This window comes from Papio anubis, chromosome 12, assembly GCF_008728515.1.
Source record: "Papio anubis isolate 15944 chromosome 12, Panubis1.0, whole genome shotgun sequence".
Taxonomy (NCBI): domain Eukaryota; kingdom Metazoa; phylum Chordata; class Mammalia; order Primates; family Cercopithecidae; genus Papio; species Papio anubis.
Genome location: NC_044987.1, coordinates 10,385,318 through 10,401,802, shown reverse-complemented (window position 1 = coordinate 10,401,802; position 16,485 = coordinate 10,385,318). Strand labels below are relative to the sequence as shown.

General features: G+C 40.2%; 1 protein-coding gene across 1 annotated transcript; it reads right to left on the bottom strand.

Moving 5' to 3' along the window:
- Window positions 1-1,493: 1,493 nt before the first annotated feature.
- Window positions 1,494-16,250, bottom strand: LOC101003460 (olfactory receptor 8B8). The gene has a single exon (XM_021926686.2). The coding sequence runs from the start codon at window positions 9,622-9,624 to the stop codon at window positions 8,683-8,685; it is 942 nt and encodes a 313-aa protein (XP_021782378.2). The 5' UTR covers window positions 9,625-16,250; the 3' UTR covers window positions 1,494-8,682.
- Between the last annotated feature and the right edge of the window lie 235 nt (window positions 16,251-16,485).

Below are 16,485 nucleotides of genomic sequence, written 5' to 3'. Positions count from 1 at the left end.
AATGTAAAAAGAAAATAAAATGTCAGTACCTTCCAAATTCATTGTGCTGAAGGGAAAAGTTAAGCTCTGAAAGCTGACTCACTCATGTTAACATGACTGTTTTTCTTCTCTGCTGCATGACTGTTGCTTTGTGTTGAGATGTTATACAGTAACTAAACTCCCTGTTCTTTATTCAAACTCAACTAAGTGACACTGGAAATAGAGACCCTTGTGACTGTTACCTCTTTACAATAACATGTAAAACAACCCCCTTAGAGTGGAGCCAAGAGTAGTCAATCAAATCTTATATCTGTATGTTAGCCTTTGCATGGAAAGTGTAATCCTGTTCCGCACCTCCGTTTTTTTTCTGTATAAATTATCCTTATTTTTCACCACACCAGGAGCACGGATCACCATTCTTTGGTGTAGCTCTGCTCCCTGGACCATGCCCTCATACTTTCCATTTTAATGAACTCTGCTTAAATTAGATTCTGACCCTTTTGATTATCTTAGGGTGACATAATTAATCATATCCCTTTCTGTCTGAGACTAGAATCAATCAAAAAAATTAAAACAGCAGTGACAGAGGAAAAAAAAAATGCCAACTTTATTGCTGATAAAGTTAATTGGGAAACCAGCTTGGATGTGCAATAGGACCTTGTACTTCTCTCAATGCACACCACAGATTAAATTTGTTCATTTAGGTCTAAACTGAACTGGACAACAGTTGTCTTCACTACAAAGGAGAAAGGTTGAAAATGCAAGAGATTAGTGGGGGCCCTACGAACATACCTATTCCGCTAGGAAAAAAAAAAAAAAAAAAAGGAAAGGGTCTGTAGGAAGAAGGCTGGGTCACCCTGAACCACAAGTTCATTCTCCCAATTTCTCATCAGTCCTATAAACCACTCCTCTCCCTCAGCAGCTTCCTGATTTACCTTCTGGAACCGAAAGCCCCACATGCTCTAGAGAATGTGAGGTGCAAAGCATAAAGGAGACCAGAATCACAGTTTGGGCCCAAATCAGTTGTTACCACAATTTGGACTTGACTGTGGCCAATGGTAAGCAAGATGGGAGAGTGCTGACATCACCAGGCTGGCCTTCTGGCTTTTAGAAATGAGACAGATGGGACTGGAGACAAAAAACCTGAACTAGAATGGTGCAAGGGATATGCAGAATTTGACACCTAAGGATAAGAAAGGGAAAGCTACTTTTAGAATTTAGAAAAGGAATTTAGGATCATCAGATGAAATGTCACTGTTACAAAGTTCTTTGCAAAGGAGGAAACTATGTTTTCTGTGAGGCAAACAGAAACATTTGTCTTTCTACTGACCTGATAGCTATAAACACAGCAAAGGAAAAACCATAATTTTGGTATATATATTTAATCATACAGAAAACTGTTTATAACATTTTACACAATGAAAATAAAATTGCAGGTCGGGTACAGTGGCTAATGCCTATAATCCCAACACTTTCAGAGACCAAAGCAAGAGGATCACTTGAGGCCCAGAGTTCAAGACCAGCCTTGGCAACATAGTGAGACCCCATCTCTACACAAAATTTAAAAGTCAATTACAAAAAAAGAAAATTGCAAAAGGGAACTTAACATGATCACATCTTTGTGTGTGTATATATATATATGCACACATATATGTCTGTGTGTGTGTGTATATGTGTGTGTATATATATACATGCATATATATATGCACATACATATATATATACGCATATATAATTTTTGCAAACTGGTCTGTGCAATCACAACTACACAGACATACCCAGAAAAATATACACCAAAATGCTAAAAGTAGTCACATTTAGGTGCCAGGATTGTGGAATTTTTAAAAAATTTTGCTTATTGCTACATATTCCTTATCTCACATAGTCCTACAATAGTAAAACATGGCTTTTGCAAATTTAAGAAAAATAATTTTTAAAAATTAAAAAATACTGCATAATTTCAGTATTTTAAGGTCTAAAGGTTTCTTCAAAGTGTATTTAGTATCTTCTATACCTAGCAGGCATTATTACCTGGCTGAAGTTGGGAATATAACCTCAATAAACATTTTCTAAATACATTATTGCATAATCCATGTAACAGGAGATCAGTAGGTCTCCGATACATTTATATTACTGATCCTTAATAATAATGACTGAGCTAATGCTCAGTGCATTAAATAAGGAGAAAAATCTTTAATGTCTTCATCTTAGCATTTTCTTTGACAAATTGTTTCAACTGAGAGTGAATGTAGGGACTCGTTCAGCGCAAAGGCAGCAAGGATTTGGACTTTGTACAAGGTGAAAATATATATGCACCGCGCGTGCTCCTTCTTGCACACCCAGACTGAGCCTTCTGGAAGGCAACTAGTGTTGAAAGTGTGGGCGGCTCTGGAGTCCTGCAGTCTCAATTCAATTCTTTACTCCACCACTGACTATCTGTGCAATCTTAGGCAAGTACCTTAACTTTTTACAGCCTCGGTTTGCCCATTTATAAAACAGGGACAATTATCTCATGCATTTCTACAGGAGATTAAATGAGAACTTGTATCTAAAGTTCATAAGACAAATAAAGTCTCAAAAATGTTATTATTAGGGTTTGAAAAACTCATGTCCCTTAAATATTAAATTTTTATCTATATGTGCACATTCATTCTCAGATCAGGGTAGTATGGAAAAAAATTTAAAAGAGAAGAAGTAGGAAAGGAAGATATTACAAAATACTACAAGAATGGAAGAAGCAAATGGGACAAGCAGTCATGTCTTTGAGGAGGCCAGACAGAATGGCATTTACAACCAAATTGCATGGGTAAAATTCTCAGGGCTTTCTTTCTTCCACCTCAGGCTGATTTTCTTCTCATCTAGTCCCATCAGTTACTAACAGGAACTGGAAGAAGCTGTCATGTGAGGAGGTAAAAAGTGGTAAGAAAAGGGCCACAAGTGACACTTAGGAATCATTGGCTTTGGCCAGAGTATTGGCCCATTCACAGAGACAAGTCCATTATTTGCCCACAGACAGGTGTATTCAGAGGGACAGACATAAAAATTGTATTTTACAGACATGAATGTTCTTCCACTGAATATCTGCTCACAGAATCACATTAAATATAGCTCATCTCCACTACCACTCATTTCTTAGTTGTAAATGCCATCAATCTCTAAACAGTACCAATGCTGGGCGGGGAACGGGCAGCAAGAACCTGAAATGTACCGTTTTGCCAGACAGTGATAAAGTGGTGCTATATTAAAAGGACACAGAAATCAGTGTGAAGTGGCTCCCCCTGGCTACATCAGGGACAAATTGAGCATCAGAGTAAACAATGATGATAATGAGTCATAACCAATTAGATAAAATTACAAAGCATGAGTCCATAATGACATAAATGAATGAACAAACTGATGAGAAGAAACAGTTCTTAACAGAATGCCCACTAACAAATAAAGAAGGCCTGATGGAATTAGAAAATCTTCATTTTTCAGGCATTAGAGTAATAATTGATTCAGGCACTAACTGATCATTAATAGATGCTAAAACCAATGTGTGAAAGTTTGAACAAGAACAAAATATTTGCATAGTCTCAAAATATCTCCCTATAATGTACTGTGAATTGCAAAAGAAAAAGTGGCAATCTTTGCCATTAAAACTACTGAGGAATTTAGTTACAAAAAAACTCTGTATTATCAAATGCCCCAGAAGCAATTCTGGGAAGACATAAAACATACTCATTTGTGAGAATTTTTTTTTTAAAGGAAGATTTGTTCTGAGAAAGCAGTATCGTACCCAGCAAAGACAGCAAAAATGAATCAGGCTATGGTCTTGGTGGCTTTTTTCTAAGTATATTCATCTTTTCAAGGCGAGTTTTCAGGCAAGTATTCTGGGGAAAATGAGAGCTCCGTGCGTGAATGATTCATTTTCTCATCATGTAAATTTTTCTTCAATGTGTTACCTCTGGGATATCAGTTTAAATGGAGAGTACAAAATGAATGCTCAATTGTTGGTATTTTATAAAATCCTTCAAAGCCCTATGTTCAATTGAATAAAGATTTAGAGCTTAAGTTACCTATTTTATATTATGCTACACATTTTACCATATAAAGGGGTGGAAAGTTGAGGTTTACAAAACTAAGGGAGGGTCTACTTTCTACTACAGCCACCAGGTGACATGAGTGTAAAGTTGGGGATCTTGAGTGAACAGGAAGCATATGATCAGGGGACCGGGGTGACGGGCATATGTTCATCAATGTGGTGGAAGAAAGGAATGAGTTGCCAGAAGGATGAAAACAGGAAAGCCCCTTTCGTAAGGCAGCTTCTAAAACTGCTAGACACTCCATTCTTGTATCCAATAAATATTTGCTAAATTCCTACTCTATATATGCCAGACACTGTGCTAGGTATGGGGGATATAGCAAAACAGACACTGATGACCTTGCCTGTACAACAGTCAGAGTGTAATTTGTGGTGGGAGTACATGTGGAAAAGTAAGCAAGTAACAGTCCCACACTGTCCAGCACTTACTAGGTTATGTGCCGTGTGCTGTGAAAGCACAGAGAAGCGGCACTGAAACCCAAGAGGAAGAATGGAGAAGATATTCCAGAAAGAGACCTCGTATTCATACATTACCACAAAGGCCAAGGGTGTCTGCCCTTCCTCAGATTAAACCGGTAACCAGAAATATGGTCAAGCCAAGAAAAAGCCGTTTAAGAAATAAGGCAAGTTTATTGGAAGGAAATGTAGAAGGAAAAAAACATTTTCAACGTTGCCCTGTTTTCTTTATCGATCCACATACCACAAGTAGTTGATGAAATAAAGTAATGGGAAAAAAGATGTAAAAAGGAAGAGACAATAATATAAACACTACCATCACCAAAACTAAAAGTAACACATCCCTATGAGCAGTGCCCCGGCTAGGACAGAACCTGGCCAAGAGTAGATTTTCCAGATATGCTTATTCTGGTAATGAAAGTGCACATTGAATTAAACTTTCAAGAGGATTTTTGCAACCAAATTCAAGAATCTTGTGCAATTCAGTCAGTCTCTGTCCAGGAATATATCCAAAGTATGGGGAAAACCCAAAGAGTTGCTGAATAAGTGTGTTAAACAAGTATTATTTATAATTTGGAAAAATGGAAATGACCTAATGTACAGTAGTAGAAAACTGTTAATTACATATAATACATCCATATGATGGAATTTTGTGCAGTCATGAAAATTGAATTGGAGGCAACAGATCAGAACAAACAAATTCTTGCTGTGGGCTATGTCTTTCTTGGGGTGTACACTTTTGCAGAGCTAAAGCTCCCTTGTTTTCACATCATTACTTTCTCTCCCCCGCTTTTTTCCTAACCACAACCCTTCATATACACTTTTAGGCTTTTCTCTCCATTTATTTATCTTAGTAACAAACCCTAATTCATTCCTCTTCTAATTAATTTTCATAGTGGATATATTTCAAAGCAGGTTGTCATGACTTTGGAAACAAATAAAAAAATTGTGTGTATGTATGTGCAGGCACACACAACTTGTACATGCAGTGGCTATGTAAAAATATACAGCTAACAGGCAACTATGATAACCCCTAGAAAAGAAGAGGACTGGATGACAAGAAAACTGAAGTAAAAGGAGGCTTCCTTTCACTGATTATTCTTTGGTACTAGTTTTAAATTAGTACCAAGACATAAACATTGTCTTAGTCTGTTTAATCCACTATAACAAAACCACACACCAGGTGGCTTTTAAACAACAGGAATTTATTTCTCATGTCTCCAGAGGCTGCAAAGTCCAAGATTAAGGCAGCAGCAGATTCTGTGTCTGGTAAGAGCCCACTTTCTGCCTCATAGACAGAGCCTTCTTGTTTTGTTCTTACATGGTAGAAGAGGTGGGGGAGGTCTCTCTCAGGCCTTTTTGTTGTTGTTGTTGTTGTTTGTTTTTTTTTGTGTGTGCTGGGATTATAGGTGTGAGCCACCACGCCCAGCCTCAGGCCTCTTTTATAAGGACACTAACCTCATTCATGGGGCCCCACCCTCATTACCTAATCACCTCCCAAAGGCTCCACCTCCTTTCAACATCCGTCATTTCAAAATCTGAAATCAAAGAAATCTACTATTTATAATCTTGTTAAACCGAAAAGCAACTCTACCTTCTTTTATACAGTACCATTAGGCTGTGGGCTTACAAACCTGAGCCATATCATTTCTCCCACCCTTTATTGGAAGGTACAGCAGTCAGGGTTTCTGCAAAAATCAGATGATCCACACAAAAACAGTCATTGAAAATACAACAGAGAAACTATTTGCATTCGTTTAAGCAAAAGTGGTTGGGAGAAACCACAAAGGGATGGTCAAGCTCTCTGGGTTAGCAACAGCAAGGAGACATTTTCACTCCTTGGCATGAAGGAGTGACACATGTGCTCAGCCTATAGCAAATGTATGATCTGGTCAATATATAAATAAACATATCTTGTAAATGGAAAGTAGAAATAATCTGATAGAATATGATCATTTTCATATAAGCAAGCATAGGTCCAGAAAAATGAAGCAATTGTGCCAAGGTCACATAATAAATTAGTGCAAGCGCTGATATGAAAAGGAAAAGGATCTGGCAGGGATAGAAACAAATTTACCGAGAATCTGGCATTTAATTATCTTAATACCTCTGAGAAAAACGTTTTTAAAGATGAAGAAATTGATGCTCAGAGACATCATGTAATGCTTAAGGTAACATAGCTGGTGAGGAGAAGCTCAGGTTCAAATTTGATTCTACCATCCAGTTCTCTGGGCTCTGCTCTTCTTGAGTCTTTATGCTGCTCTGCCCCTGTCAATCCCATAGCCAGCTAAATTCTGTGTTGTTTATCTAGTCCATGCTGTCCAAGACTCAATCCTCTCATTCTTTTGAATTCACCCTTATTAATCTGCACTATCACAAAGAGCAATACTATACATCCATCCAAACTTTACTCTTTCTAAATAGAAGAGAATCTTCCTAAAGGGAGGCTCATAAGTCAACACATTTTCACAGCATTTCACATATCATTGTTTTACAAAGAAATCTACTATTTATAATCTTGTTAAACCGAAAAGCAACTCTACCTTCCTTTATACAGTACCATTAGGCTGTGGGCTTACAAACCTGAGCCATATCATTTCTCCCACCCTTTATTGGAAGGTACAGCAGTCAGGGTTTCTGCAAAAATCAGATGATCCACACAAAAACAGTCATTGAAAATACAACAGAGAAACTATTTGCATTCGTTTAAGCAAAAGTGGTTGGGAGAAACCACAAAGGGATGGTCAAGCTCTCTGGGTTAGCAACAGCAAGGAGACATTATCACTCCTTGGCATGAAGAGACGAGGGAGGGAGCAGTTATTATAATCCAGTAAGAAATTGGGCATTCAGTTACTGCCACTGTAGCCCAGCTGGGAGGAAGTCAGGGAAATAAATATCATAATATCACACTCCTACCCTTTGATGTCCTCTGCTGATGTTGCCATTGGTCTAACCCAACTGAAACCAGAGGGCAAGGAGACCGGTTAGGGAGTATCTCCCAGGATTTGGCATGAGGCACCAAGGCGCAGAAAGTTGATCTATGAAACCATGCAAAAAATACCCCACATGGTTTCTGCTGCATGCAGCATTATACCATTTGGTGGTCATTCCCTCCACTGACTGATTGCTGTGTGGGTCTCACCTGACTACTGACTTGTAACACAAGGCTCTCTGTGGTTCTGAAATATTCTCCAGATCCATAACTGACCACCTGAGGCTGTGGACTTCTCCATCTTGAGATTTTGTTTTTTTGTTATTGTTTTGAGATGGAGTCTTGCTTGGTTGCCCCAGGCTGGAGTGCAGTGGCATGATCTTGGCTTTCTGCAACCTCCACCTCCTGGGTTCAAGAGACTTTCCTCCCTCAGCCTGCTGTGTAGCTGAGATTACATGCATGCGCCACTGTACCTGGTCCCTACCTTGACTTTTGAAAACAGGGAAATGCTTGTATGTGATTGTATGTGAAATAATTCCCAAATTCTGTTCTTCATAACCTTGATATTTTCTATAAGTTCTTCCACCCAGCATCACTAAAACCCTTCAAGTCCAAGTCCCTGAAGGTCCACCCCACTGTCTTAAGAGGTATCATGCATGCTGCTCTCTGGGTCCTAACACACTTCCCCTGCACCTTCTGCAAAATGCTTCAAGAATTTCCCTGGTCAGTTGGCCAAGGCCATCTCAACAAAAAATTCTGTATACTCCCTACCTACTTGCAAAAGTGTGACATTTAAAATTAGCCTTTGAAAAGTTGCATGTAATTTCTGAGGACAGAATCAGATTTTAACTTCCTAGGCCAGCTCACATTTGAAATGAAATCTTCCAGAGGCTGAGGGAGGAAGAAAGTGAGCCATAATGAAAAGCAGCCAGTACTGGAAATAAAGAGCCTGGATTTTAGTCACAGTTCCACTACTGAGCAGCTGAGCGACCTCGGGGAAGTTACCTAAGCCTGAGTCTATCCTCAGAAATAGCGGGCAACTGAGTGAAATGATCTTCAAGACTTACTGTGCGAGTATTCAATGCTCTTAAGAATATTTGTAAATTAAAGAACCCTTAAAATGGGGATGATGAACCTGTTTGAGGAAAAATTATATTTCTTCCATGTAACCAATGGAATCCAAATCACTTATGGGAGAAACAGTGTTTCTTTCTTGAGCATTGCCCTTTTCTCAGGAGAACGCATTTTTGTTCAAGATTTTCTTTAGAGCAACTTTGACGTCCTTATTCCTCAGGCTATAAATTAATGGGTTGAGCATGGGCACCACAGTGGTATAGAACAGGGAAGACACCTTGCCCTGGTTCATAGGTAAAATAGAAGAGGGTTTGAGATACATGAATGCTCCTGACCCAAAGAACAGAGAAACTGCAATTATGTGGGAGCTGCAGGTGCTGAAGGCTTTGGACCTGCCCTCCGTGGAACGAATGTGGAGGATGCTGGAGAGAATGAGAGCATAGGAAATGAAGATGGTGACTGTGGGCACACCAATATCGATGCCCACAACAACAAACACTACCAGCTGATTCACATAGGTGCTGGTGCAAGCACGCTCGAGAAGGGGAAGGATGTCACACATGTAGTGGTTGACAAGGTTATTGGCACAGAAGGTCACACCCATCATGCACGCTGTGTGGGCCATGGCCCCAGCAAACCCCATCCCATAGACACCCAGCAAAAGGAGCAAACACACCTGGGGAGACATGGTGACCGTGTATAACAGTGGGTTACAGATGGCCACGTAGCGGTCATACGCCATCGCTGACAGGATGAAGGACTCAGAGACAACAAAGAAAAGAAAGAAGAAGAGCTGAGTCATACACCCAGCGTAGGAGATGCTGTTCTTCTTCGAGACAAAACTCATCAGCATTTTGGGAGTGATAACACTGGAATAGCAGAAATCTATGAAGGACAAGTTATAGAGGAAGAAGTACATAGGGGTGTGCAGGTGAGAGTTGAGCCCTATCAGGGTTATCAAGCCCAGGTTCCCCACCACAGTGACCACATAGAAGCCTAGAAACAGGAAGAAGAGGGGGATCTGGACTCCCGGTTGGTCGGTTAAGCCTGCGAGGATAAACTCTGTCAGGAAGGAGGAATTCTCGGCAGCCATTTTCATTTAAGGCATTCTGTGGGGACAAGGGAAAAAGTTGTTTAGAGAGAGAGAGAGAGACCACTGCTGCCCTCCCAGTCACCCTTCTTTCTTTCTAGAGAATAGGAGGCACACAGAGAGATTTTGAACTTCAGCAGAGGGGGCTTTGCTGCGGCTCCCTCTGGAGTACACCCGCCTCCATGGCCAGGGCAGGTGCTGCCGGGAAGACCTCCCGTCTTTACTTTGATCCCTTTGTTGCGTCCTTTCAACTCCAGTTTCTACTTAAGTTTACAGACACTGGGACCAATCTCCAGGAAGAGTCCTCGCAGAGGCCAGACCCAGTCCACCTGTGCCTGGAGACTTAGGGTTAGGGTCATCCTGGACAGAGCAGAAGGGTGGGGCGGTCTTCCCCAGGACTTTAGTACCTGACACTGGGGACTCAGGAAAAGTTCGGACTGCTCATCCAGATTCAGCCACTCACCCTTTTCAGCCCAGAGCTTCAGTGATGTACCTTTTGGCCCAGCTCTTATCTTCACTTGTTCAGACAGATTGGCTGCGGAGATATCACAGATGAAAGACTCAGCACCAGCCCGCTACGCCCTATCCCGATGGCGGCACTGGAGCCTCGGCTGCCTCAGAACTCTTTCTGAGCTACAGAACATGGCATCTGATGGAGACTGTGCCCTGAGGCCTTTCTCTAGCTTGCAGAAAGGTGACAGCATCCTTACCATTATCAGTGACAGCTGATGACAGGAGACTGAGCAGTTTTATTTTGAGTTTGGAGGTCTGGGGAACTGATTAGAAGTAGAACAGCAGAAGTTCACCTGGGATCACAGCCCGAAATATAACAAAGTTGTGCTCATACCCTTGATAATATTTGAATGGGCTTTTAGAAACATGCAAATATTTGCTCAATTAACATTTACTCAGAAATACACAAAGCGTTGTGCAAAAACAATAATTTACCATTTATTGCGCACCTAATGTATACCCAATGCTTTTTTCATCCTAGCATTATGCACTGACCTTAGCATGCCAGGATCCAATACCATTTTTCATATAATGCTTCATTTTAATTCTACCCCAAATTCTATGAGCTGGGTTTTATCACCCTCATTTTAGAGATGAAGTAACTCCCTAAATGTTAAATTACAAGGCCATATTATAACTAGGTCCATCTTACTCCAGATTTGGTGTTCTTAATAACTGAGTTTAATACCTCCCTGTAGAAGATAATGAAGTATGTAAAGCCCAGTTCTTGCCTTCAAGGCTCTGACCATGTCTTGAAAAAGATGCTAGAACACACATAACTAAGCAAAAGCATGCGATAACATCCAGAAAAGGCAAAAACAAAATGCTAGGCCACTCTGGTAGAAGACATTCAACCTATCACTTATATTTCAGTTCACTGCTGAGCTGCACAACCCAGTCCAGAAAACAAACCAACCTGTGTTTTCTTGAAATTTGAGCTTTACAGTAAAAATCAATCTCCATTGGTTAAGAAGAGTTTTTTTCCAAAATTGCTAACTTGTTGGGATTCCCCTAGATGGCCCCTGTCCTCTATCGTTGCTCTTTCCAGTCTTATTTTCAGCTTTCCTCAGGCTCCCATCCCCTCATCGTGAGCCTGAAGGCCTTGTAGTTTGATTCTCCTTCTTCCCATGGGATATTTGCTTTCTTGTTTTGCTTGCTTTGCTCTTTTCATAACTTCCCTCTCTCATTACAAAAGTCATCCCTTCTGTGTCCCAGCCTCTCAGAGCCTTGCCTGAGCTCAGTGACAGCTAATTATCATTCTTGGAGCCCCATACATTTGAATCAATATTTAAAAATCATCTGATCCTGTGGTTCATAAACCTGGCTGTGCAATTGAATTAGATAACTCTATGCTTATTAAAAGTATTAATCCTGCTGCCCCAGGCCAGACATCATAAATTAGCATCCCGAGGCATGGGGTTTTATAACTTGTATTTCTCACCCTGTTGATCTGGGTATTTAGACAGGTTTGGGGTTCTCTGGCCTAATCCTCTACCCTGTGTTTTCTAGGCAGGAAAATTGAAGTCCACCAGTCAGAGTTGGTTGGTGGTGGAGTCCAGAATAAAACTTGGGTCTCCAATCTTTCCAGTTACATTGTCTGGAAGAAATTCACCTGGCCTTTAGTTTGGCTGGAATGTAGAGTACAGGAAGGGATATAATTGTGTATCAACCCTGGAATAGCATCCCAGGTTCCTACTGTGGAGAGACTTGAATGTCATGACAGAAATTATGTATGCAATGTGAATCCATGGAATATATTGAATATGAGAGTGACATGGTCAGAGTTATGGGGAGGGAGACCAATTAGCCTATTGGGCTATTGGGTGTTGATGACTTGATGCCATGTGCCCCCCAAGTGCTATGTTTAATGCGTAATTCAGACACAAGGCCTCAGCTCAAAGCACCAGCAATAAGATAAAGGATGAATTTCCAAAACAAGTAACAGGTAAATGGAGCAAAAGGCCTTTCTAAGCTTTTTAGCACATTCTGAATCACATAAGGCTGGCTCTGCCTTCTGGCTGAGTTGTTCTCTGCTTACTATCCTGAATATTTTCACCAGGCCTGAGTTCAGGTCCTATCACCAAACTCTCTGTGTTGCACATGTTTTATGCCTCATTTTGTATTACTCAGCCTGTCTTTTGGGCTTCTGCTGTTGCTGTGGCAGTGAGCTGCATCCAGCTATAGCCCAATAACAATGTTTCTTGGCTGCACTACGTATCCCCTCCTTTCAGCCCTGCGATATCTCTGCCACCACAAAGTGGAATGTTTGAGAATCCATTCAGCCATTCTGGTGCACGTGCTGACCTGTAAGCGTGAAGGAATTAACACCCCTGGGAGCCAGTGGGTAAATGTCTCCCTTTTCTGTATCTCCAGTGGTTCTTTCCTCTTAGTACATCAAAAGACCTCAGAGGAACTAATCCTAAATTCCCCATTAAGGTAACATATAACAGAACATTTTATTGGTTTTCCATACTTCCCTGTTTTTCTCCCTCTCTTCCCTGGGATGACCTCTAAAAATAAGCTATCTGCAAGCATGGCCTTGTCCCCAGCACAGCTTTTTGTGGAAATCCCAGCTAAGGTACTCCTAAAACAGTATTTGGAGCAGGTTTCAACAAAATGTTCCTTACTCCACCTGGGAGGAAGCATCCTCACCCAAGGCTCTTTGATTCCAGGACAAGAAACTAAATATGAATCACTAAATTCATCAAGGACCTGAAATTATTCAGCACCATGTTACAGAGAATTTTTATGTCTTGAGCATGACCTATCAAAATGCCTAAATGCCAGAAGGAGTAATCTCAAATAATTATCGGCTCACACCTTAATAGGGATTAGCCACGACAAATCCTGTGGTACTTTGTTCTTAGATCTCTTGCAGCTCTACTCACAATGTATTACTGTCCAATCCCTCCATGAACTATAGCGATGCTAGCAACATTGTAGTTTTATTCACTTTTTTATCTTTAAATCATATAGCTCGCAAAATGCTCATTAATCTCTAATTCTCAATCTCCTCATCTGTAAAATGGGGATGATGGTGATAATTCACAGTGTTGTTGTGAGGGTTAAATTAAATCTTGAAAGTGGAAGAGCCAAGCAGAGTGGTTGACAAATGAAAGAGCCCTGATAAATGCTATAGAAAACAGACATAAAACAAATATGAAATGTGTATATTCTAGGAATGGCGTGAGGGAAAGAAAAATATTGCTTAAAGCTAGATGAGCCTGAAAGAGGCAAGAGAGGGTCTGCCATAGGGCAGAGGAAGAGAGCTGACAAGAGTGAGAGGAGCTTTGGAAAAATACCCTCTTCAGACTTTAAGGCCTGTCTCTCCAACACAACCCAATCCACAGACAATATCAGGCCCTTGAGTATATTACCCTGTCCCTACTCGCTGTCCTATCACCAATGCCTGTTTTGCAAATATCCACATTCCACCACACCACAAAAGCCAAATTCCAAAATCAGGTAAGGGTTTCTTTACAGTCTCCCATTTTCTCTTCCTATACCCGTCTCTAGTCTCCTAGTCTCAGCAAAAATTCCTCTTCCCCAGCATTCACAATCTTAGTGCTTACTTTCCTTCAATTCTATGTCAAAACTAAGTTTTCAGGAAGCATCTCACAAATGTATCTGCACACAATCTACTAAAACTTGCTGGGGACAATCCACATTCTTCACCTTCCTCCAGGCAGTTTTTAAAATGAAGACAAAGTCTTTAGCCAAAACAAAAACAAAAACAAAAACAAATAAACAAAAAATCTCTAGTTATGAAATTTCAAACAGCACTCAGTTAATGAGAGGTACATTTTGGTCAGGATAAGGCAGCTGAAGTGGTGGCTTCACAATTAGAGCTCCATTGGCAGCTGTCTGACCTCCATGCATCAAGTTGATTACCACCCTTCTCTCAGTCCTGTGTATGTAGTGTGTGTCTGTGTGTGTGCACGTGTGTGTTTTGTGTATAAGTGCTGGGTGACATCTGAACATACCTCAGAGCTTGCTCCTCTGCCACATGTGGAATATATTTTAGTCACTGCTCAGAAACAAGAGGCCTCAAGTGTGACTCATACCTAGAAATTTGCCGCTCCCTCAGTGATTATGAGAAACCTCAATCCTTGCTCTCATTCCCACTGTAGTTAACTCACAGTTTAAGAAAATAAGTCATTATTACAAGCATGAAATGAGTCCCACAGGAAAGGTGCTCCTTAGGGCACAGAAAGCAAAGACTCCAGCTTCATTAAAAGTTGACTTTCCTCCGGGAGCCTTAGAGGATTCTTGTTTGGATGATAGAACAACCAAGAAAGTTCTTCTGGATGTATGTCATTTTAAAGCCTGTTGCCATGGAAACTACGCTTCAAAATCCTCTCAACTGGGGCTTTACTAAAGTCTTGTTCCCTGAGGAGCAGATGAAGCCCAAGCAGGAAGCAGTGTAGGAAGAACTATTCTTAACTCTGTTCCTTTTGTTACAGAACTGCCCTCCTTCCAAAACTTGAATTTCTGTATAGTGCTTCTTTGTTTTATTTATTTCTACGTTTTCCTATCTTTTTAAAATTACATTCTACTTTGTGTGATTTCATATGTGATTTCACATGAATATGAGTCAATACAATGTTTCTCACACACATTCATTAACCTTCAGACTTCTGGTGGCACAAGGTTGGACCCAACTGCAGCAACCATCAGAACACACCAAGAAGACCAAGTCCAAGTTTCATAAGAAGTTATAAGAAGTTACAAAGCCTGATCAGAGAAAAAAGATGGCAACTGAAAGGTCTTCATTTGAAATGGCCTTCATTCGCTCCTGAGAAAGCAATCTCAGCAGTAATCTGTTTCTGCATTATACTTCATCTCACTTTACTTTTATTATTTTCAACTCATTGATACACAAACCTATGCATAAATTATACGTGTATTTAATATAGAATTCTAGAGTTAGATGGGACCTTGGAGGTCTATGTCGGGGAATAATTACCATGTATAAACACATATGTGCCAACCACTGTGTAGGAAGTTTTATATACATTATGTCATTTGTAGAATATGAGTAATCTGCACAAAGTACAAAGCTGACATTTTAAAAAATATCACCCAATGATATTTTAGTATCATTAGTACTAAGAATACTAATACTAGTACTAATATGTTATACTTTGTAAGTGCTGACCATGTGCTGGGAACTATGCTAAATGCTTTACACCTATTAATGCCATTAGTTTTCACAAGTTGTATTACATGGGCACTTTTATTATCCTACTCTGCACAAGAATACTTCCTTGAATTAAAGAAATCAAACCTGTTTATCTGTTAGTTGTGACAACCTTGTCTCTTTAGGCCTCGAGTATTTGTAGTGATAGAGGATTAATAGATTTGCTAGATTAATGGTTGTAAAGAAAGAATCGAGAGGGAAGGCCAAGTGTCAAAGGTTACTAAAGTCTCAACCCCAGGACCCAGAAATAAGGAAGTAAAGAGAGAAATAAAGAGATAGAATTTAGACCTGACTTTCATGTGCTGAAAGGACATATAAGAGCAAATGGTCAGTAACAAGTCATCAGTGTGAGATCAGAGCTGAGAAAAAGATATCAAGACCCATATTGAGAAGTCATGTAAATAAAAGTGATCGCAGAAACTACCAGTCAAGGGTAAAGGCTGGAACCACATAATTATCCATGATCAGTAAAAGGGAAGGAGAAAACTGTTAATAAATTTGTCAGAGAAGGCAAATATGGTACCCTGAGCAGGCTTTGTAGCAAAATAACCTGGGATCTCATTACATCTCCGACTAGCCAAGCAAGCTTACACTATTTGGACCTCAGTAACTCCATCTGAAATCAGATATGTTAGCACCTAGCATACAAGATTGTGTGAGAATCAGCTATCACAGTGTTCAACAAGTAGCTTCGAATTAACAAAGTGTTATAGACTTACTGAAGTGTTATTACTACACATCTTTTTTATCCACATAGTCTAATTCATCCTGCTTTAGGAGTTATTTACCCCAGCCATAACTACCTTATAAGCTACTAAAGTCAAGATCATATGTTCAGAGCTGGTGGCTTATGCCTGTAATTTCAACAACTCAAGAGGCTAAGACAGGATGATTGCTTGAGGCGAGGAGTGTGAGACCAGCCTGGAAAAATAGAGAGATTTTGTCTCTTAAAAGTAAATAAATAAATAAATAGCCAGGTGTGGTGGCACTCATCCGTAGAGTCAACTACTTGGAAGGCTAAGGCAGGAGGATCTCCTGAGCCCAGGAGTTGAAGCCTACAGTGAGCTATGATTACACCACTGCACTCCAACCAGGGTGACAGAGCAAGACCTTGTCTCTAGAAAAAAAAAATCGTATATGGCTTAAAAATCTAGTCA

What these genes read in the sequence shown, in the direction of transcription:
- LOC101003460 (XM_021926686.2), bottom strand. Translation starts at nt 9,624, where the DNA reads ATGAAAATGGCTGCCGAGAATTCCTCCTTCCTGACAGAGTTTATCCTC.